General features: G+C 37.8%; 2 protein-coding genes across 3 annotated transcripts; both read left to right on the top strand.

The window, feature by feature from the left end:
• The first annotated feature begins 133 nt into the window (after positions 1–133).
• Positions 134–2,831, top strand: gpatch11 (G patch domain containing 11). 2 transcript variants are annotated; one of them, XR_005615283.1, is made up of 9 exons: positions 134–308; positions 513–739; positions 820–861; positions 949–1,069; positions 1,164–1,254; positions 1,416–1,532; positions 1,652–1,784; positions 2,411–2,492; positions 2,593–2,616. XR_005615283.1 is itself a non-coding variant. In XM_031737638.2 (8 exons), the coding sequence occupies exons 1-8, from the start codon at positions 259–261 to the stop codon at positions 2,646–2,648; spliced, it is 786 nt and encodes a 261-aa protein (XP_031593498.1). In that variant the 5' UTR covers positions 134–258; the 3' UTR covers positions 2,649–2,831. The 2 variants fall into 2 exon arrangements, 1 of the variants encoding a protein (XP_031593498.1); XM_031737638.2 differs by lacking the exon at positions 1,652–1,784 and having other exon boundaries at positions 2,593–2,831.
• Positions 2,832–3,733: 902 nt separating this feature from the next.
• LOC116318523 lies at positions 3,734–17,574 on the top strand. Its single transcript, XM_039622091.1, has 35 exons — positions 3,734–3,950; positions 5,688–5,814; positions 5,899–6,053; positions 6,139–6,256; positions 6,407–6,480; positions 6,864–7,013; positions 7,109–7,241; positions 8,306–8,361; positions 8,448–8,538; positions 8,783–8,814; positions 8,903–8,945; positions 9,032–9,105; positions 9,190–9,309; positions 9,428–9,556; positions 9,645–9,861; positions 9,936–10,079; positions 10,197–10,304; positions 10,795–10,857; positions 11,661–11,796; positions 12,684–12,870; positions 13,737–13,875; positions 13,964–14,127; positions 14,250–14,382; positions 14,552–14,619; positions 14,727–14,790; positions 15,065–15,108; positions 15,215–15,305; positions 15,574–15,632; positions 15,715–15,834; positions 15,940–16,068; positions 16,161–16,365; positions 16,498–16,641; positions 16,924–17,022; positions 17,258–17,320; positions 17,437–17,574. The coding sequence occupies exons 1-35, from the start codon at positions 3,850–3,852 to the stop codon at positions 17,572–17,574; spliced, it is 3,918 nt and encodes a 1,305-aa protein (XP_039478025.1). The 5' UTR covers positions 3,734–3,849.
• The last annotated feature ends 1,600 nt before the right edge of the window (positions 17,575–19,174 follow it).

Here is a 19,174-nt window from a genome sequence, read left to right as displayed (position 1 = left end):
TGTAGAATTTTGTGAAATAAACAAAAATAGACGTAAAATTAGTTGAGTCCATTTCACAGGACAAACACGTTCTTTTGAAATATATGCCAAATGCAGCGGAACTGTAGACTTTGTGTGTACCTTGCAGCTACTCGGAACGTTTTTGCAAAGGAACAGAACACCAGAGAAGAAAATACAAACGCACAAACCGAAGATTTCTTTTAGCTGTTTTTCTCTGTTTTTCCTCTGACAAACTAAACTCTCTTTAGTTTGTACAGAATGTCAGATGAAGAGGAGGACTATATGTCTGATGCATTTCTTAGCCAACTGTAAGTGTTTTGGCTCTGGTGTTTACTGTAAAATGTTCATATTGACAACAATGTTCGGTCAGTGCTATGAAACTGTTGTTGAATGGAGTATATTCCGATATTGAGCTATAAAAACAAAGAAGCAGGGTGTCATTGCTCTCAGAATAGTTGTCGGCATTTTTTTTACACCCTTGTAACGTTTTTCTTTGTCCCTCCGACTGTCAGTCAAGATGTGAAACCGGGAGTCAGCATGGTGAGGCGGGTAAAAGAAGCAATGAAGAGGGAGGAGAAGCAAAAGGAAAAGAATATAAAGAACCGTCAGAAGAGCTACAAGGAGCAGGAGAGCGAAAGCCGAGAAGCGGCTTTACAGAGCTCCATCAGCAATGAAAACAAAGGGTTTGCGCTTCTGCAGAAAATGGGCTACAAAGCTGGGCAAGGACTTGGGAAGCAGGGCAAGTTTGTTCTTCGCTAAATTGTGAATTTGCTTTGCATTTGTAGTGTGCACTGATGTTAATCTTTGTTACCCCTATAGGAGCAGGAAGAGTTGATCCAATTCCACTAAATATCAAAACAGGTAAGAAATTTTACTTTAAAATGAGTATTTAGTGATGTTGTGTGCAACCTAGCTGAATGATTGCAGCACTTTTCTGTTTATAATCAGACAGAGGGGGTATTGGAATGGAAGAGATGAAGAAAAGAAAAGCTGAAGAGGAACTGGAGCATTATAGGCAGAAAGTACGAGCCAAACAACAGAATGAGACCAAATCTCTGGAAGATTTCAGGTGAAGCATGCAGCTACCTCTAAACGTTGTCCCCTCCTATGATAAGTGTTTTATAGTCTGTGTTTGTAACCTTTTCTTTTTTTTGCGTTTTCAGGTCAAGAGTAAGGACGGAGAGAGAGGAGCGAAAGATTGAAGGAGACCTCAGGAAGAGTCAGCGAGCTTGCGAACAGCTTGACAGTCAAAAGGTGGAAAGAATTATGAGTATAGCTCCTTATGGATTCCTGCACATCACAGTGCTAGTGTTAGTAGCAGGTCTCTCTCTAATCAGTCTCTTTCCAGTGAAAGGAGGAAAATTACAGACCACTGACACAAAGTATTTCCTAGCTGAGGTTTCTTCTCATTACAGGGGATAAGTGTTCCAAGAGAAGACTGGTACTGGCCTAAAGCAAATGCTGATGAAGAGGACGACGGTCTTAAAGAAGAGGAGGAGGAGGAGGATGAAGAGGAGGTTACAGAACTCACTGTTAGTATTTTGTTTTAGAATATAATATGCATATCTATTTTATGAGAATAAAATCTGTTTAAATCAAAATTAATATATGTTATTAGCTATGTTTGCAGATGACATTTTATTTGTACTAGGAAGCAGGTTGAAGAGCCTGGAGAGGTGGATGCATGACCTGGAGACAGGAGGAATGAAAGACACTAGATGCAAGAAAGAATACGTGTGTGAATGAGAGGGAGATGGGTGAAGATGCAAACAGTGTTAGTGAAGGTAGATGGATTTAAACACCTGGTGTCAACCATCCAAAGCAACAAACAGTGCACAAGAGAGGTGGCGAAGAGAGTGTAGGGTGGAATGGGTTGAGACGAGTGTTGGGATATATTTTGTGACAGAGGGATAGCAGCAAGAGTAAAAGGAAAGATTTGCAAGATGTTGTAAGGAATGCTATAATGAATGGTTTAGAGATGGTAGAATTGACGAAAAGAAAGAGTTCTAATCCTGAGCACATCAGAGGGACAGCTCAGGTTGAGCAGTTTGGAGACAAATCTAGGGGGGCTGAGAAGGTTTGGATATGTGCTGAGAAGGGAGAGTGGATATATTGAACAAGGAGTGTGGAAGATGAAGCTGCCAGGCAGGAGGAAAATGAGAAGACCACAGAGCAGGTTCATTGATGTAGTGAAGAACTGGCAAAAGGCTGGTGAGATGGAGGCAGATGATCCAGTGTGGTGACCCCTAAATTAAACAGGCGAAAGAAGAATATTTTTCATCATTTTGGCATAAAAACTTGTTACCATCTTGTAAATAAAGGACCAGAGTACACTGTTTTGATATACTGAAAAATATAAATTCATGTCATAGGATTTGAATTAAATGTGATATGTGGTTCTCTGTTGCAGTCTTTTGATAAACTACAAATTTTGACATCCTATTTGAGAGGAGTCCATTTTTATTGCATATGGTGTGGGACCACCTATAATGGTAAGTGTGATATCAATAGGCTACAGCGCAATTTGTTTCTTTGTTTGTATCGCCATTGCTCCTACTGCATCTATGTAATGTTTTCTTTTCTGTTTTACAGATGAAGAGGACTTGTGCTCTAATTGTCCTGGAGATACAGCAGCAGACCATGAATGAATACAATCAAAACTAGTGTCACAAGCTTACAGTTGTTGTTTTTTGTTTTGATATTTTTTTTAAAGTTAAAAATGTTTGATCATGAAAACATTAGGTCTATGTGTGAGTGGGGAAAAAGCATTTTGGTATGTGCTCATCAGAATACAAGAAGCAGCCAAGGAAATAAAGTGATCAGAACTGAAATGCCGTTTTTTTTCTATCATCCAGTTTTAATCTGCTGTCCATCAATGAAAGATCATCAGATTTTTATTTGTTTGATACAGTCTTTGGGGTTTTTTGTTGTTGTTGTTGTTGTTGTTGTTGTTGTTGTTGTTGTTGTTGTTGTTTGTTTGTTTGTTCCATAAATTAGGATGCCTTTCAATATTTATATTTTTTAAAGCCGAATACAAATTGTATTACATATTCCAAGATTATTTGTGTACATCTGTCTTCATTAAACGTTTTACGTTTTACTCTTCTCTCTATTGCAATTTTGAGTTTCCTTATATTTTATGATTAGTTGTGAGTTTATATCAGCCATACTTGTTTTCATCACTATTACTTTGAAAGGCTCCAACAGGGCAAAAATATAAATTTTAATGTCTTAAATGTTAATTAATATTTGGTTAATATGGCTGGGATAAAAGGACATCTGCGCCTTTTGGGGCATAAAGTTGCTGCAACGTGTTTGTTTCTTAAGAACTGCATCTCCCGTGAACCTTAGCGATGGAATTGAGTGACTAATACATTGGGACATGTAGTCTTCGTTGATAAGCTACGTAAACGGGAACAGAAAATGCAAGCATATGTTACTGAAGTTAAAATGTCGAGCTTTAACATTAGCTACGCTACAAAAAAGTCTCATAATGACAAATCTAACAGCTACTCAGCAAAAACAACATAATTTCTGCTCACGGTTTTTCCATACTTTAACTTTCCCTGGTGTTGCGCTTTATTTAGATATCTTCCACTTAATCCAACCAGTTTCAAACCATTAAAAAAACATGATAATGATGATGATGTTATAGAATAACTGCTTTAATGAACAAATTGTGTCTGCCATATCTGACATCACGTGAAGGCACCGTATGACGTTTACAGAGAAAACGAAACTTACGGCGTGGAAAAGGAAAACGGATACCATGTTTTATTATGAGAGTTGTAGGCTTTTCTCTATTTTTATGTATTTTGAGTAAATATTCCAACTGCCGACAAACATAGGATGGAAAACTACGTAGCTAACCTAAACGAGTATGCACAGAAGCAGCGGCTGGTGCTGCAGTTTGAGGAGGTTGGAGCTGCTGGCCCTGACCACATCAAAACGTAAGTTGAGCACAAGTCAGATCTGCGACCTGGAAAGCCGCGCAGTGTAGGATTTGGAGACATCTGTGTGTTTTGGTTGGACTTTTTTTCAATGAAAGTGTTGTCCGCACGTTGAAATCTAGGTTCCAATCTGGTGATTACCAGCCACCAGATGCACGTTTGTGGACGGTAGGTGTAGTCTACACGTTGTTTTTAGGACATTTACTGTCCGCAGGTATGTTGATCCCGTGGCATTTTACTAGTGAGCTGTTTCTACAGATAAACTAACTATCACTCTGAGGAAATAGTAATATTTAGTTCGTTTACCACTAATCTTAAAATAGTACTTAAACCTTTCTACGACAAAACAAAAACAAAACAAAACAGTACATCACGTTATTACAATAAAAAACAACTTTATACTCGCACCCCAGCACCTGTACTTAGCAGATGAGAGTATGTAAGGCTCTATGATGTCACAGCAGAGGAAATTTAGTTTCCCACAACACTGATTATGATTGTGTACAGATTCATGTGTGCCCATGTGCCACACAGATTAGAATCAGTCCATCAATCAGTCAATTAAAGTGTAAAAAGCATACCTGTCCACAGAATCAAGATTGGGTAAGATTAAGATAACCTTTATTAGTCCCACACGTGGGAAATTTATACACCTGCACAAGGCTGAAATGGGCTACAAGACCATCAGCGAGAAGCTTTGCTGTGAAGGTGACAATTGTTGGTGTGATTATTCATAAATGGAAGAAATATAAAATTGATCATCAGTCACCCTCATTCTGGAGCTGCATGCAAGATCTTGCCTCATGGGCGGAGGACGATCATGAGAAAGGTGGTGGATCAGCCCAAAACTATCTTGTTAAAGATCTGAAAGCAGTTTGAAGTAGAGTCACCAAGAAAACCATTGGTAACACATTACGCTGCAATGGATTAAAATCTTGAATTGCCTGCAGAGCCCACATGATCAAAAAAGTTGCATGTACAGGCTGGTCTTAGGTTTGCCAGTGAACATGTAAATGATTCAGATAAGGCTTTGAGAGATTGTGCTGTGGTCAGATAAGGCAAAATCCACCTCTCAAGCCACAGTGTTTCAAGGAAGAGAAATGCTGAGTATGACCATAATAACACCATCCCCACAGTCAAGCATGGAAGTGGAGAAATTTATGCTTTGGGACTGTTTTTCTGCTAAGGGGCCAGGATGACTTCACTGCATTAAGAGGACAGTGTACCTCTTTCCCTCAGCCAGAAAACTGAGGATGGTTTATGGATGGGCCTTCCATCACGACAGTGACACAAAACATACCGTCAAGGCAAGAAAGGAGCGGCTAAAAAAGAAGCACATTAAGGTCAAGGGGTGTCCTAGCCAGACTTCAGACCTCAGTCCTATAGAAAATCTGTGGAGGGGTGATGAAGGATTTAGAGTGTTTCTATTATGAGGATTGAGCCAGACCCCCCCCCTGAAAGTGCAAACCTACAAGAAATGTCATAATTTTGTGCTCACCAATAAGAGTTTCTCCACAAAATACCAAATCATGTTTTGCTCAGGTATAATGACATGCAAATCAATATAAAACTTTAATGAAATGCGGGGGTTTTCATGTGGAATTTTGGTTGATATTTTGTCTCTCTCCATTAAAATGAAGTTTTTATCCATGAAATGTTTTCCTCCACTTTACAGCTACAGTCACACCAGACTGATGCACTGTCTTGTCTGACAGAGTTCTTCCATTTGTTTTATAGATTTACTATTAGAGTTGTTCTGAATGGTAAAGCCTATCCTGACGGTGTTGGAAAGAACAAGAAGGAAGCCAAGCAGAACGCTGCTAAAAATGCCTTGGCGGGCTTGTTGGAGGAATCAGCTGATACTGTAAGATCATTGCACCATTGTATTCACTCACTGTATGTGTGGATATTTGTTTTAATCTGCTGTGTGTTTGTTGGTTACAAACAGACAGAAAATGCTGCAGAAGTTTCTAATACATCAGTTCATCAGAGAAGTGTCAGTAACGTCAAGTACACCTGCTGGCTCAATGAGTATGGTCAAAGGAACAGGGTGATTGTAAGGCCCGTGGAGGCTACCAGACCTGGACCAAATAATGATAATCAGTAAGTCTACATGATGCATCTAGTTTTGACTGTAGATGTGAATAATCTATTTGAAATCTATTTAATATTTTTCTTTTAATGTTAGATGGTGTAACTTTTTTGTTGGTGACAAGGAGTACCCGGCAGCTTCCGGGAAAACAAGAAGGGAAGCTAAGGAGGAAGCAGCCAAGCTTGTATATCACGATATATGTGGCACTTTAGAGGTAACTCATGAAACATACTGTTTTATACTGACTGACTTGACGTCACAGAAAACTGGAGAAATTCAAGAGAGAATTTGAAATGATTGTTTAAATATTTTCATGCATGTTCTAGTAGCATGTTGTTCACTTGTTGTACTTGTTGTATTCCAGACTGGAGATGAGAATGACATTTTCACATCAAGTCAGCAAAAGGAGGAAACGAAACAAAATATTCCAGATGTCTGGTGAGTTGAAACAGTGTTTCTTTTTGACGCTTTATCTTTTGTAAACTATGTATTGTTTAAAGTGGTTGAAGTTTCAGTTTGTATGTGTATGGAGATTACCCAAATGCACCACTGAACGACACAGGAAATCATTCCTGCCTCTGTATCGCTCTGCACAACTCCCCCATCTAAGTTTTACGGTTTGCAGTACAATTTTAACCATATATGTTTAATTTGTGTTATATACTGAGATTTTTATAATTGAGCTATTTGTTATATTTTTTAACTTAATATATTGTGATGGATTTATTGTAAGATATTGTATTATTTAATTTAGTTTCGTTAGTTGCTGCTCTAACTGCTCTAAAAGTATTCTGATTCTGATTTTGTCTTTGATATTGCAGCGATCAGATGAAGAGTTTGACTGTGAGGGCTAAAGACAAGAATTTTATAGAGTCAAATTTCATAGGTCTTGTCAACCACTACTGTCAGAAAACATCCCGCTCCCACACATTTATTGAAGAGAAAATATGTGGACCGCCTCATAATCGACAGTGAGTATGACTGAACCTTTAATAGGCATCGCAGGCTCTCTTGATGGATGTTTTATTGCAAGCAGTTAACTTATGGTTTCACTTTTTCATAACAGATTTTTCTACAAATTAGTAATCAACAAAAAGGAATACCCTGTGGGTGAAGGTAAGAGTGCCAAGGAAGCCAAACAAAATGCAGCTCGGCTGGCCTGGGCTGCTCTTCAGGAACAGTCAGACTGGGACAGCAAGGTATTTAACATGTTCTGCTCTTTTGATGTGAAATATTTTGGCCACCTCATTGACTATTTAGTGACCGGTGAAACCCTGATACATTAAGAATTAAGTGTGCTGAAAGATCTCAATACTTTTATTTTATGCCCAACTCAGTGCATTTTTACCTTCCATCAGTCACTGCTTTATTCCCATCCCCTGTACGGGTGAGGAAGTCCTTGGCTTCGGCCATCATGGCTAGATGTCTCAGAACATACCTATGTCATTTCCAATGGAAAGTATTTCGCTTGAAAAGTTCATTCAGTATCAGGCCACTTTTGATTTCCTGATAGTACTGACTATGCTATGATAATGTGCCTGTGGGATTCTGCTTCCCATCTTCTTGACAGTCTCATTTAGGGACTCCATCATCTTCACTGCTGCCATGTCCTTTGCAAGGTATCAAGGATGTCTAGGATACTCTCAAACTACATACAAAGGATACAAAGCAACTTTATGCCACTGCTTTATAGAAAATATGTGTGACCCAAACAATAGTTGTTGTTAGGCTGGGTGAACCTGTGTAGTCATCTGTGGTTGGTTGTTGCCACAGATGTATATCACTGTTATTTAAGTGTGTCAGAATTAAAGATTTGCTGTCATCATGGGCATCCAGAGTCCACAGGGATGAATAATGACAAGAAAACTAAGATCCTCGTGGACTGCTAAATCTGAAAAGAAAAAAAGACTAGGACTTAGCAACATAGTGCAAAATTTCTTCAAGGTATGAGAATAAATTCAGTTGTTTAAATTATTCACAAATTATGGGATAAGAAATAACAACTAACAAAAAGTCCCGTTACCAGAACCGTGGCCCTCTGCCAACATGACAACTGTGAGTAAAAGAGGGTGCATTCCTTAAATAAGTCTGATCTATTAAACTCCATAAGGAAATGAACAGGTGACAAAAGAAGGAAGAAAAAAGGATGTGAGATAGGTGAAAATGAAAATAAATAGTTCTCTTTGCAATAATTACATTTTTAAGCATATTAGGTGAAATAAAATCCTATAAAAATAACAAACCTCTTTCTTTGTGTTTTCAGGTAAATGCTAGGTCAGCAGAAGATGGTGCCAAGTCCTTCACTTCACCAAGCACACTGTGAGGCACTCACTGAGCACTATAACCATAAAAATGGTAAATATAATGCTGAGAATACCTACTAATGTCTCATTGCATTCTTCAAGGGACTCTGGTCATCCAAAATCAACCAGCATTGCAACAAGTAAAAGTGACTCAGTTGTTTTCGTCGAGTCATCAAACCCTCCCAAGGAGCAGGTCTGTTGTTTCCTATGAATTTCAGTTATGCTATGGTTCATCTGTTTGTAATGCTCCGCCTAATGTAGAAGCTATTTCATGTTTCTCAAACTTATTTTGTAAGTGAAATCTGCCCTTGATTATTCCAGCACTTGAAGGAGACAGATTGTTTTAGCATAAAGTAAAAGAGGACTTTGTACGGTTTTTCTTAAGTAATTAATGCAAAAATATAACTATTATTATTTTTCTGTTTGCCAATACTAAGGTTCAAAGTCCTGATGTAAAGCCCAAAATAAGGTAATTCAGCTTTTAACATCTACTTTAAAGTAGCATAATATTTTACCAGAGGTCATTGTTGATGTCCAATGATATTTTGTCTTGTTAGGATTGCAGCAAATTTCCCAAATGCTCACAAACACAGCAAAGAGGTAAATTATGAAGTGATTAATGATGTTAGCTTATTTTATTGGTTCGTATTCCAAATTTTAACTTTTATGTTATGACTTTCATTTAGGATATAATGCCCAATTTCAAAGTGAAGAGCACAAAAAATGGTCAGAATCAGAATACATCAGCCCCATCATTAAGGTATGAAGAATTAAATTCTGAAATTACATTGTGTGATGTTTTTTCACAGAGATATAATTGGGAAATTTGTGTTCCTTTTAACAGGTTTACATCAGAATACGACTCCATAGAGCGTCTTGGTAAAGGAGCCTTTGGTCGTGTTTTCAAAGCAAAACAGAAACTATTACAGAAGTATTATGCTATAAAAATTATCCGCTGCAGAGAGTAAGTCATGTAATTTATGGTGGTTTTTTTCTAATTATTGTGTATATGTTTTCATTAAAACTATAGGTTTATTGTTATTAACTTAATGTGGACTTTTCTTCTGTCACCTCTTGATCAGAAAAGCTCTACGAGAGGTGGTGACGTTGTCAGAACTCCATCACTCCAATATTGTTCGATACTACACATGTTGGCTGGAGGATTCGGAATACCAGCCAGAAAGTACAGCTGATAGTTGCAGTAGTTCACAGTAAGTCCGTTTGCATGTTAAAGTCCTTGCTGTACTTGACTTGTCGTTTAAGTCCAAATGCAATAGACATATCTTTCTTTTCTTGCAGTTCCTCCACTGATTCCTCTGTAAAGTACCTCTATATTCAGATGGAGCTGTGTGACACCAAAACACTTCGAGTGTGGATTGATGAGAAGAATGTTCAAAATGTTAAGAAGTCTCTGCGAGACTCCAAGAGAAGAGAAGAAAGCCTGAACATTGCCCAGCAAATAGTCACAGGAATCGAATACATTCACTCCAGGAAGTTCATCCACAGGGACTTGAAGGTGAGGCAGAAGAAATAATGACATCATTTATTTCATCATATAAGCCATAAAGCTACTTTTGTTTATTTATTTAGCCTGCCAACATCATGTTTGGACGGGAAGGAGAAGTGAAGATTGGAGACTTTGGTCTGGTCACTACTGAAAAAGATGACAATGCTGAGGATCTGATAGAGAGAACTGTGTACAAAGGAACCCCATCTTACATGGCTCCTGAGCAGGTGAGATCACCTGTATTGAGATTCCTCTGTAATAGATATAGCATTAATTTTGGCCCACGGAAATTCAAACTGCTTGAGTTCTGAACTTTTTTTTCCTTTGATCTTGTTTTATGACAGAAGAGCAAGCGCTCAACACTTTATGACCGAAAGGTGGACATATTTGCTTTTGGCCTGATATTTTTTGAACTCCTTTGGAATATCCCAGCTGGTGAAGAAAAGACCAGAGTGAGTTGTTCAGAGACACGTTTCACATTTTTCATGTTATTTAGTATTACTTTGTTGCTAATTAATTGTTTTGAGATCATTTTAAATCATCAGATCATCAGTTAGAACCTCCTGCTATGAAGAAATATTTTGGGAGCAGTTTATTGGCTTTGCAGCTGATGGACTGCTGTGGCCAATGTGATATGATGGGATAATGAATTACATTAGAACCTGTAAAACACATTACACAGCCATGTCATTCTCACTTATTTATATTGACTCTTAAACTCAAGATGTCTGCTGTTGACCTCAGTAAAGAAAAGGTTACTTTCTTCCGTGTTCAGAGATTTGCAGATGTTGGCAAAAGAGGGGCAACCCACAGGATGGTTCCATGAATGGATGTTTAAGCAAAGCAAAATACCCACTTAAAAAATGTCTGTTGGACAGGTTATTAGTTTTATCACACTAATTAAATGTGCTTTGTCTTTTTTAACCACTGTACGAATTACAGATTTGGGAAGATGCAAGGAACCAGAAATTTCCGCATGGATTTTCTACTCATTTTCACCAAGAGGTACAAAATGTGCCAAGTATTTTTCTTTGTGGGTAACTTTTATTATGGTCACTAACAGGGGTGTAGTTACAGCTGATATAAAGGCATTTGTAGTGTTACGTACAGATAAATTGTGAACTCTCAAAGAATCAGGAACTAGTTTTGTTCGCTTTGCTCATATATTAAAACACAGTCATGGATGTTAATTTATCGTGTTATTCTTGTTGTCAACATTATATCTTTGTATATATTCAACAGCTGTTTATAATCGCCAAACATGTGAATAATAAATACATATACTTGTTCTCCTTCTGTGCAAACTACTTATTTATTGTATAAGACGAAGTAATCAATTACAGGTACTCGTTACCATCACTATGCATGATGACATATTCTAGTGACCCCAAAATACCAATATACTAAAACATTTTTTAGCAATATTTATGTACAAACAACAACTTTCATGCAATGTATATGTAACATGTGTATATATATGTATGTGTATGTATATGTATATGTATACATATATATATGTATATGTGTATATATGTATGTATATGTGTATATATATGTATGTATATGTGTATATATATGTATGTATGTGTGTATATATATATATGTATGTGTGTGTGTATATATATATGTGTGTGTGTGTGTATATATATATATATATATATATATATATATATATATCTATATATATATATATATATATATATATATATATATATATATATATATATACATATAATATGTATATTGTCAGACATGCTGCTGGCATTTATCGATGTGATATCTCTCCTTTTTCTTGTGTTTTGTTGCAGAGCCAAATTATAAGGTCAATGCTGAGCATGAAACCAGAAGACCGACCAGAAGCAAGTAAACTTAAGAGTGATGTGGAAGAGTGCAAACGCTTGTTTATGCAGCTTAAAAATATGAAACGTCAGAGTAACACTGTCTGATCACTACAAGGAAGTACTAAAATCGTTTCTGTCATGATTTGTAATTCATCGTCATATCCCAAAGTACACGGAGGACCTTGAATGCACAAGGATGTGTCTTTTGATGACCTGATATTTTACTATCATACTATCACTGTGGAGTACGGTGTGGTACAGTACTTGAAGAAAACTGGAGAATGCAGCATGGATTGAATTGTTTACTTTGAACAAAGAATCATTTTGTAAGTTATAACTGTCAGTTGGTATGAAATAATCTATTTTAAATCTTGAAATGGTTCATTTCAGGTTGCACTAAACACTTTCTAGTAATAAAAATAAAGAAATCGACAACAGTCACTGATCTCCTGGACAGTTTCTATAATTGATGTACTTGTTTTATTAGGGGTGGTTATGTGCCCTATATATTTCATGTTTGGGGTGAAAAAATTGCGACGGAAGTTGCCCAATGGCCGGTTAGGTGCTTGGTTTCAATTTCATTAATTAAAACAGAAGTGGCTAATCAGCAGTATCAGGGAGCAAGAAGAAGACAAAATGTAATCTTGGGTGGTGAAGCGTTTTTGAGCCTTAACATGTGTGTGGGGGGGGAAGCCTAAGCAGGGATGAACCGTTTCTGAGCAGACACGATATTTGTGCACCGCCAATTTAAGTTTTTCTCACAGGAGCAGAGTCCTGCTGAGGCTCCAATGTTGCTTCAGAGCAAAAATGATCGCGACGGAAGTTGCCCAATGGCCGGTAGGTGCTCAGTTTCAGTTTCGTTTGTTATGATATGTTTAAAACCACGTAGGGCACGGGAACGATTTGAAGAAATCGAAACCTATAAATACTCAAGACCAGCGGAATAGAAAGTGGTCACTGAGACACTCCAAAGACAGGCGCAGAATTAAGATGGAAGGGGAGAAGAGATAAGGATCCTGAGCTTTTCACGGTCTTCTTATAGTTCTGCGCAACTTGCTGAGTCATTAATGATGGATACTGTAAACTACGTTGGTAAACTAAACGAATACGCACATAAATGGCACTCTGGAGTGAGTTACGAAGAAGTTGGCTCTGACGGACCGCCACATGATAAAGTGTAAGTTGAACTTTTCCGATATTAAATCTCCAATGAAGACAGTAATGGGCGAGGGTCTCTTCCAATTGGTGCGATGGTTGAAGTGGGGCTTCAGAGTCAAATAAAGTATTTAGTCATAGGTGTGTCAGTCAGAATGGCACTGCTTATGCTTAAAGTTTTAAGGTTATAACAGTGTATAAGATAGCAGATGATATTACTCGAAAAACAATACAAAAACAGTACAACATTGTACCATAAAGAAAACAATTTGAGTGAACATATATATATTCCTACTATTTCACAACGCAGTTTTTCACAAATTGCCAACAAATATCCTGTGGTTGGGGGGACAAGAGGTGGGGCTGGAGTTGGCAGAGTTGCAGATGCAAAGGTTTTCACTGGAAGTGACCAGAAAGGACAGTATTACAAATGAGTACATCAGAGGGAGAGCTCAGGTTAAGCAGTTTGGAGACAAAATTAGACAGGCAAGGCTGAAATGTCTTGGACGTGTGCAGATGAGGAAGATAGTGGATATACTGGACAACAGATCTGCCAGGCAGGAGGAAAACAGGAAGACCATAAAGAAGATTCGTGGATGTAGTGAGGGGCAACATGCAGAGGGTTGGTGTGATAGAAGTAGATATTTCTGACAGTGGGAGATGGACGCAGTTCGGAGGCTGCTCTTTAGTGCCCCCTAGAGATAGAGAGCACCCTGTAGGTTGATAATTTTCTTTTTCATCAGATGATGTGGCATCCTCTCATTCTTACCCAGTCCACATCAATATAAATATGCAGCATGGTTTTTTTTCCCTTTAAGACCTGATGTTTTCAAATTGTTCCTATACTTTATTTGAGCAGTATATAACAAAACTCTCATGTCTTTACAGATTCAACCTGAGGGCAGTCATAGATGGTAAAGCCTACCCCAGTGGTGAGGGGAAGACCAAGAAGGAAGCAAAGCAAAATGCAGCAAAAAAGGCTCTGGAAAGCCTGTCTCAGCTTGGTCATCAGGACTCAGTGGAATCTGTAAGATAATGTTCGTTTTTGGTTGAGAGAAATGAAAAATCAATCTGGGCCAATTGTCTCTCTGATGTATTTCTTGTTATCTTGACAGAGAAACAATGCAGCAGAAGCTTCAGTTCAGGTGGTTCTTAGCTCTAAGGACACCAGCTTTACAGAGACAAATTTCATAGGCCTTGTCAACCACTATTGTCAGAAAACCAAACGCTCCCATTCATACGATGAAGTGGGGAGAGACGGCCCCTCTCACAAACCTCTGTGAGTATACCACAAACTCTCTAATCTGAATTGATCCTTCAGACACCAGCTCTGGACTGATGTTCAACAATATTAAACTGTCAAGGTAATGATCTAAACATTCCCGTTTTTTCACAACACAGTTTTTTCTACAAATTAAAAATTGATAACAAGGAATATCCTGTGGGTGAAGGGAAGAGCATCAAGGAAGCCAAACAGAATGCAGCAGAGTTAGCCTGGTCTGCTCTTCAGGAACAGTCAGACTGGGACAGCAAGGTATTTAACATGTTCTGCTGCCTTGATTTTAACAAACAAAAACATGAGAGTGGTAGATTGTTTAAAGACAATGCAGAATATAAACAGTAGTGACATTTTAATCAAATGCTTCCCTTTGGGTGAAATATGCATAAAATGAATGATGTTTATTGTTTTCTGTGTGTTTTAGGTGTCCATCAGGTCAACAGCATCTGAAGATGGTGCTTCACTTGTATCGTTGGCACAATTAGTTATACAGTAAGGCACTCACTGACACCACAACAGCATTATAACTATATAATAACGCTTTCAGTAGCTTGTACAGTGCAGGCTGTACAGTAAATGTATCTATCATCTTTTTCTAGGGATAACAGTGAATCATCATCACAATACACTGCAAGTAACTCATCAAACCCTTCTACGTCCCAGGTCTGTCCTATCATAATGAAAATAATAATGATAACAATAATCATCATCATAATAACAATAAAAACAAATGTTTTAAAAAAGAATAATAAACTCTTTTGTAAATATTCACATAATTCAAAGTACACTTTGCGATTGTGCAGCTATTTCCAGAAGATATTATAGTAGGCAACTCTGACTTACAATAGTAAAACGCAATAGTAGCAGAACCATGTTTATGTTTTATCGTGATGACAAATTTTTGCTGTAACAACAAATACTTGTTTATGCATTTTAGGCATCCTTTATATCATCTGAGTCTGAGACTAGCACATCTGTCAGGTACTCAACAAGAACTTAATTTTAAACCTCTTTAATAAAAGAGGACCACAGAAGTTTGTGAATAAGAACATAGCACGCTAATGATATCCCTCTTCTTTTCCCTCAGGGAGTCCATTGAGTCCTCGTCACAGGGCCTGACTACAGATAGAAGTGAATCAATAATATTCCAAAACTCATCAAACCCATCCACAGACCAGGTTTGTCATTTCTCATAACATTTAGTAAAAATATTGACACTCAAAGATTAAACGACATTCATTAAAGTCTGTAAATTAAAAAAAGCAATGTGACACTAGTGAGTATCATTAATCTTATCTCATCAATGGAAAGATGCGAGGTTAACGTTATATTCAGAGCAGGCCTTACAAATGGCACTCTGACCCTTCCATTTGTAATAGTCTTATTTACTGAGTTAGGACTTTTCCACATTTAAAACTATAAAATATCTTCACTTTATTCCCTAAGGATGCTGACAACAATGACAGCATTGAAAACAATACAAGGCAAACATCAGTCCAATCAAGGTATGAAAAGCCTTTTAACTGATGTACAATTACATGCAAGACATCACTTTTCATGCCTGAACAACATTGTATTTGCCTGCAGATTTCTGTCAGACTTCAACTCTATAGAGCGTCTCGGCAAAGGAGGCTTTGGTCGTGTTTACAGAGCAAAGAACATACTGCTGGATCAGTATCGTGCTGTAAAGATTGTCCACAGCACTGAGTAAGTATGTAGTGGTATTCAGCATACAAGCATCTCAGTAACAGATGCAATAAAAGACAGTTTGAGATATTTATTCAGTCATCTTTTGTTTAATTCTTTGATCAGAAAAGCTCTGCGAGAGGTTACAGCACTGTCAGAACTCCATCACAGAAACATTGTTAGATATTACAGCTGCTGGAGAGAGGATTGCAGATATGAAGATGACATGTCGACTTCTACTGACAGCTATTACCAGTAAGTTTTCTCTGCCTGTAAAATATGCTGTCCCTTTTTTGTTTTTAAATGACTATGAAGCTGACCTTTTAACTATATTCTTCTCTTCATAGATATAGGAGTAATTCACCTCCACAGTACCTCTATATTGAGATGGAGTTATGTGACTCCAAAACACTTAGAAAGTGGATAGAAGAAAAGAACGAAAACACTCCGCCAGACTCACAGAGAAGACAAAAAAGTCTGATCATCGCCCAGGAAATAGTCAGTGGAGTGGAATACATTCACTCCAAAGGCCTCATCCACAGGGACCTTAAGGTAAGCCTCTTAATCACCACAACACTACACTACCACTTTATCTGCACCATGATGTACTGCTGCTGTGTTCCAGTGTGCTGCCACTAAAAATCATTAGTTGCTGTGAACTAATTTAAATTGTTCAATTGTCAGCCTGAAAACATCATGTTTGGAAAAGACAAAGAGGTGAAGATCGGGGACTTTGGTCTCGTCACCAGTGAAAATGATTCCAATGATGAAAACCTGATGCAGAGAACAAAGAGGACAGGAACCAAGTCTTACATGGCTCCCGAACAAGTGAGATGTAGCATTTGTTTGTTCTGTAATGTGTCTTTAAAATTCATGTGTTTGAATGTTGTCGTTTTACAAGCTTAAACTCTGTTTGCTACTCTTAAATTTGCCCCCCAAATGCCTAGTGACCAGTCTTGCTGTTTTAATCACATTCTCCTTCTCCCTTCTTGAGTAATGTTATTATTTCAGTGGTAGTAGCAGCAGATTGCATATAATAGGGCAGTCAAAATGCATTGCAAGTGGGAGAATTATTATTTTAATTTACTTTTTACTTTTTCATCACACAAGAGCGGGACAAACTACGACCAGAAGGTGGATGTATTTGCTTTGGGGCTGATATTCTTTGAACTTTTTTGGAAGCTTTTCACAGTAAGGGAAAAAGTAGAGGTGAGTATGTTTCATAAACATAAGGCTACAACAAGGTCTAATTTTATTTTAAAAATTTGTGCCATAACTATGTTGTCATATTGCCTGGCCTGTGATTATAGTAGCTGATTTCTTGTGATAGTATAAAAGCTTGTTTAAAAAGTAGATTATTTGGAATGCTTAATAGATCATAGTTCAAAGTTTGTATTGTACACTAACATCCTCTTTTGTCCTCTTATCACTGCATAAATACCAGATTTGGCAAGATATCAGAAGCCAGAAATTCCCCAAAGAGTTCTCTGTGACCTTTCCCCAAGAGGTAGATTATCAAAACTCTTACTAGATACTATATTCATGAATAGATGTCCTAAGTTTTAGAAAATTAGTCGGTGGTCTGAACAAAACATAACTCAGTCATATTGTTGTTTCTTACAGATGAAAATAATTCAGTCAATGCTGTGTGCAAAGCCAGAAGAGCGGCCTGAAGCAAAACAGCTGAAGGCAGAGCTGGAGAAGTTCACTCAGACATCAAGTGTTAAGAAAAACATGCATCAGGAAAATCGAACTGTCTGAATTACAGATGGAGAGCTTCTGGAGAGCTTAGTCTTCTCATGTGTGTTTATAATGTTTAACGTTTATAATGACGTGGTTTAGTGCTAATGTGGTGGGGCTTAAGGCCTTGTGAGCAATCAAGGGCAGTTTTTTTTAATTGAATGAAACATGAACTCAAACTGTATCATGATTTTAGAAAAGAACTATTTATTCAAATCAGCCTCTTTGTGTAGGTGATTTGTTACTGTTGACCAGTGCATTCTTGAACGAGCTGGAGCATTATGCTGAATTACTATAATGGAAAGCACGCCATGTCTGGGAGAACCTTGAAAACGCTCCTTAACCTTTTTGACTTGATTCACACTCGATATGATTTGTTAACTTTTTTCTTTTCTTTTTTTCATTTTAATTATGATATTAATCAAAAACGTGTCATGTAATCATGGAAGAAGGGTCCTTAATATTGTATTCAGAGGGGATGGCATAATTTTAAAAAAGTGTTTAATAAACAGAACTCGTCTCTTAGAAGGTGCTTTGTTTGTCTCTCTTACTCAAGCCACCAGTATTTTTTTAACAAATAAAATATTATTTCCATCCTCTTCTACTTAACAGGGTCGCATGGGGCTGGAGCCTATCCCAGCTACCATAGTGCAAGAGTCTGGGTACATATCAGGAGAAACTTCATGCTTTGCTGAAGAGTGTTGTGTTGCTTGGTTGCAAAAACTGAGTCTGATTGAACTTTTTAGCTAGCTGATAACATTTTCCAAAGCCTCCACCAGTCCCAGGCGTCAGTGCAGTGGTCTCAGCAGTCTAGTAATATGGAAAACCATGGCTATACTGCAAAGAGAATAACTCATTTAGCATGGATTTTAGGTATTATGGGGAAAAACGACATGACAGCTCAAGGCGTTTTAATCTAATGAATGAACAGCTCGTGAATTAAGATACGCATTTTGTAGTCCTTCTTCAGTCCTTCTTCACATTGTAGTTTCAAGTTTTTCCTCACAGGAGTCCTGCTGAGTGTTGCTTTAGACCAAAAATAATCGCGACGGAAGTTGCCCAGTGGCCAGGGCATGCCTAAATCTGCACCCCGTGTGTTTTCAACCCAGAAATTGTCTTATATATATGAAACTCACACCAGTAGCTCAGAGAATATGTGTGATTATGTAGAAAGTGTTATATCACTCATAACTGTCTGGTTCTTTGATATAGCAGGGCATGCATATTTCGGCAAGGCAAACTCTGAGGTTGCTGACACCGTTACCATCATGTGTAAGTGGATTATTTGACCTTTTCAGGACGTACATGAATAAGAAACATATTAATTTTACGAATATATTTAAAAGTTGGCTCGTCGGTTTTATTTCAATCCGTGTGTTTTGAGGAGGCCATACAAATCTGGACAGGCATGACACCTGTAGGCGCTCATCTTCAGTTTCGTTTGTTATAAAATGTGAAATACCACGTAGGCTACGTGAAATCAAGTGAGCCCTCACAGGCGAAGTCACAGTCAAGCTAGCCGCACCTACAATCTTGTTGCACTTTTCTTATGCATATTACGGTACGGGTGCCGACTGGTCCTGTTTCTAAGCCAGTATAAATAAACTATTTTACTCCTGAA

This window comes from Oreochromis aureus, linkage group 13 (genome assembly GCF_013358895.1).
Source record: "Oreochromis aureus strain Israel breed Guangdong linkage group 13, ZZ_aureus, whole genome shotgun sequence".
Classification (NCBI taxonomy): domain Eukaryota; kingdom Metazoa; phylum Chordata; class Actinopteri; order Cichliformes; family Cichlidae; genus Oreochromis; species Oreochromis aureus.
Note: the sequence above shows the minus strand (reverse complement) of the source record. Positions and strands in the feature narration are given on the sequence as shown.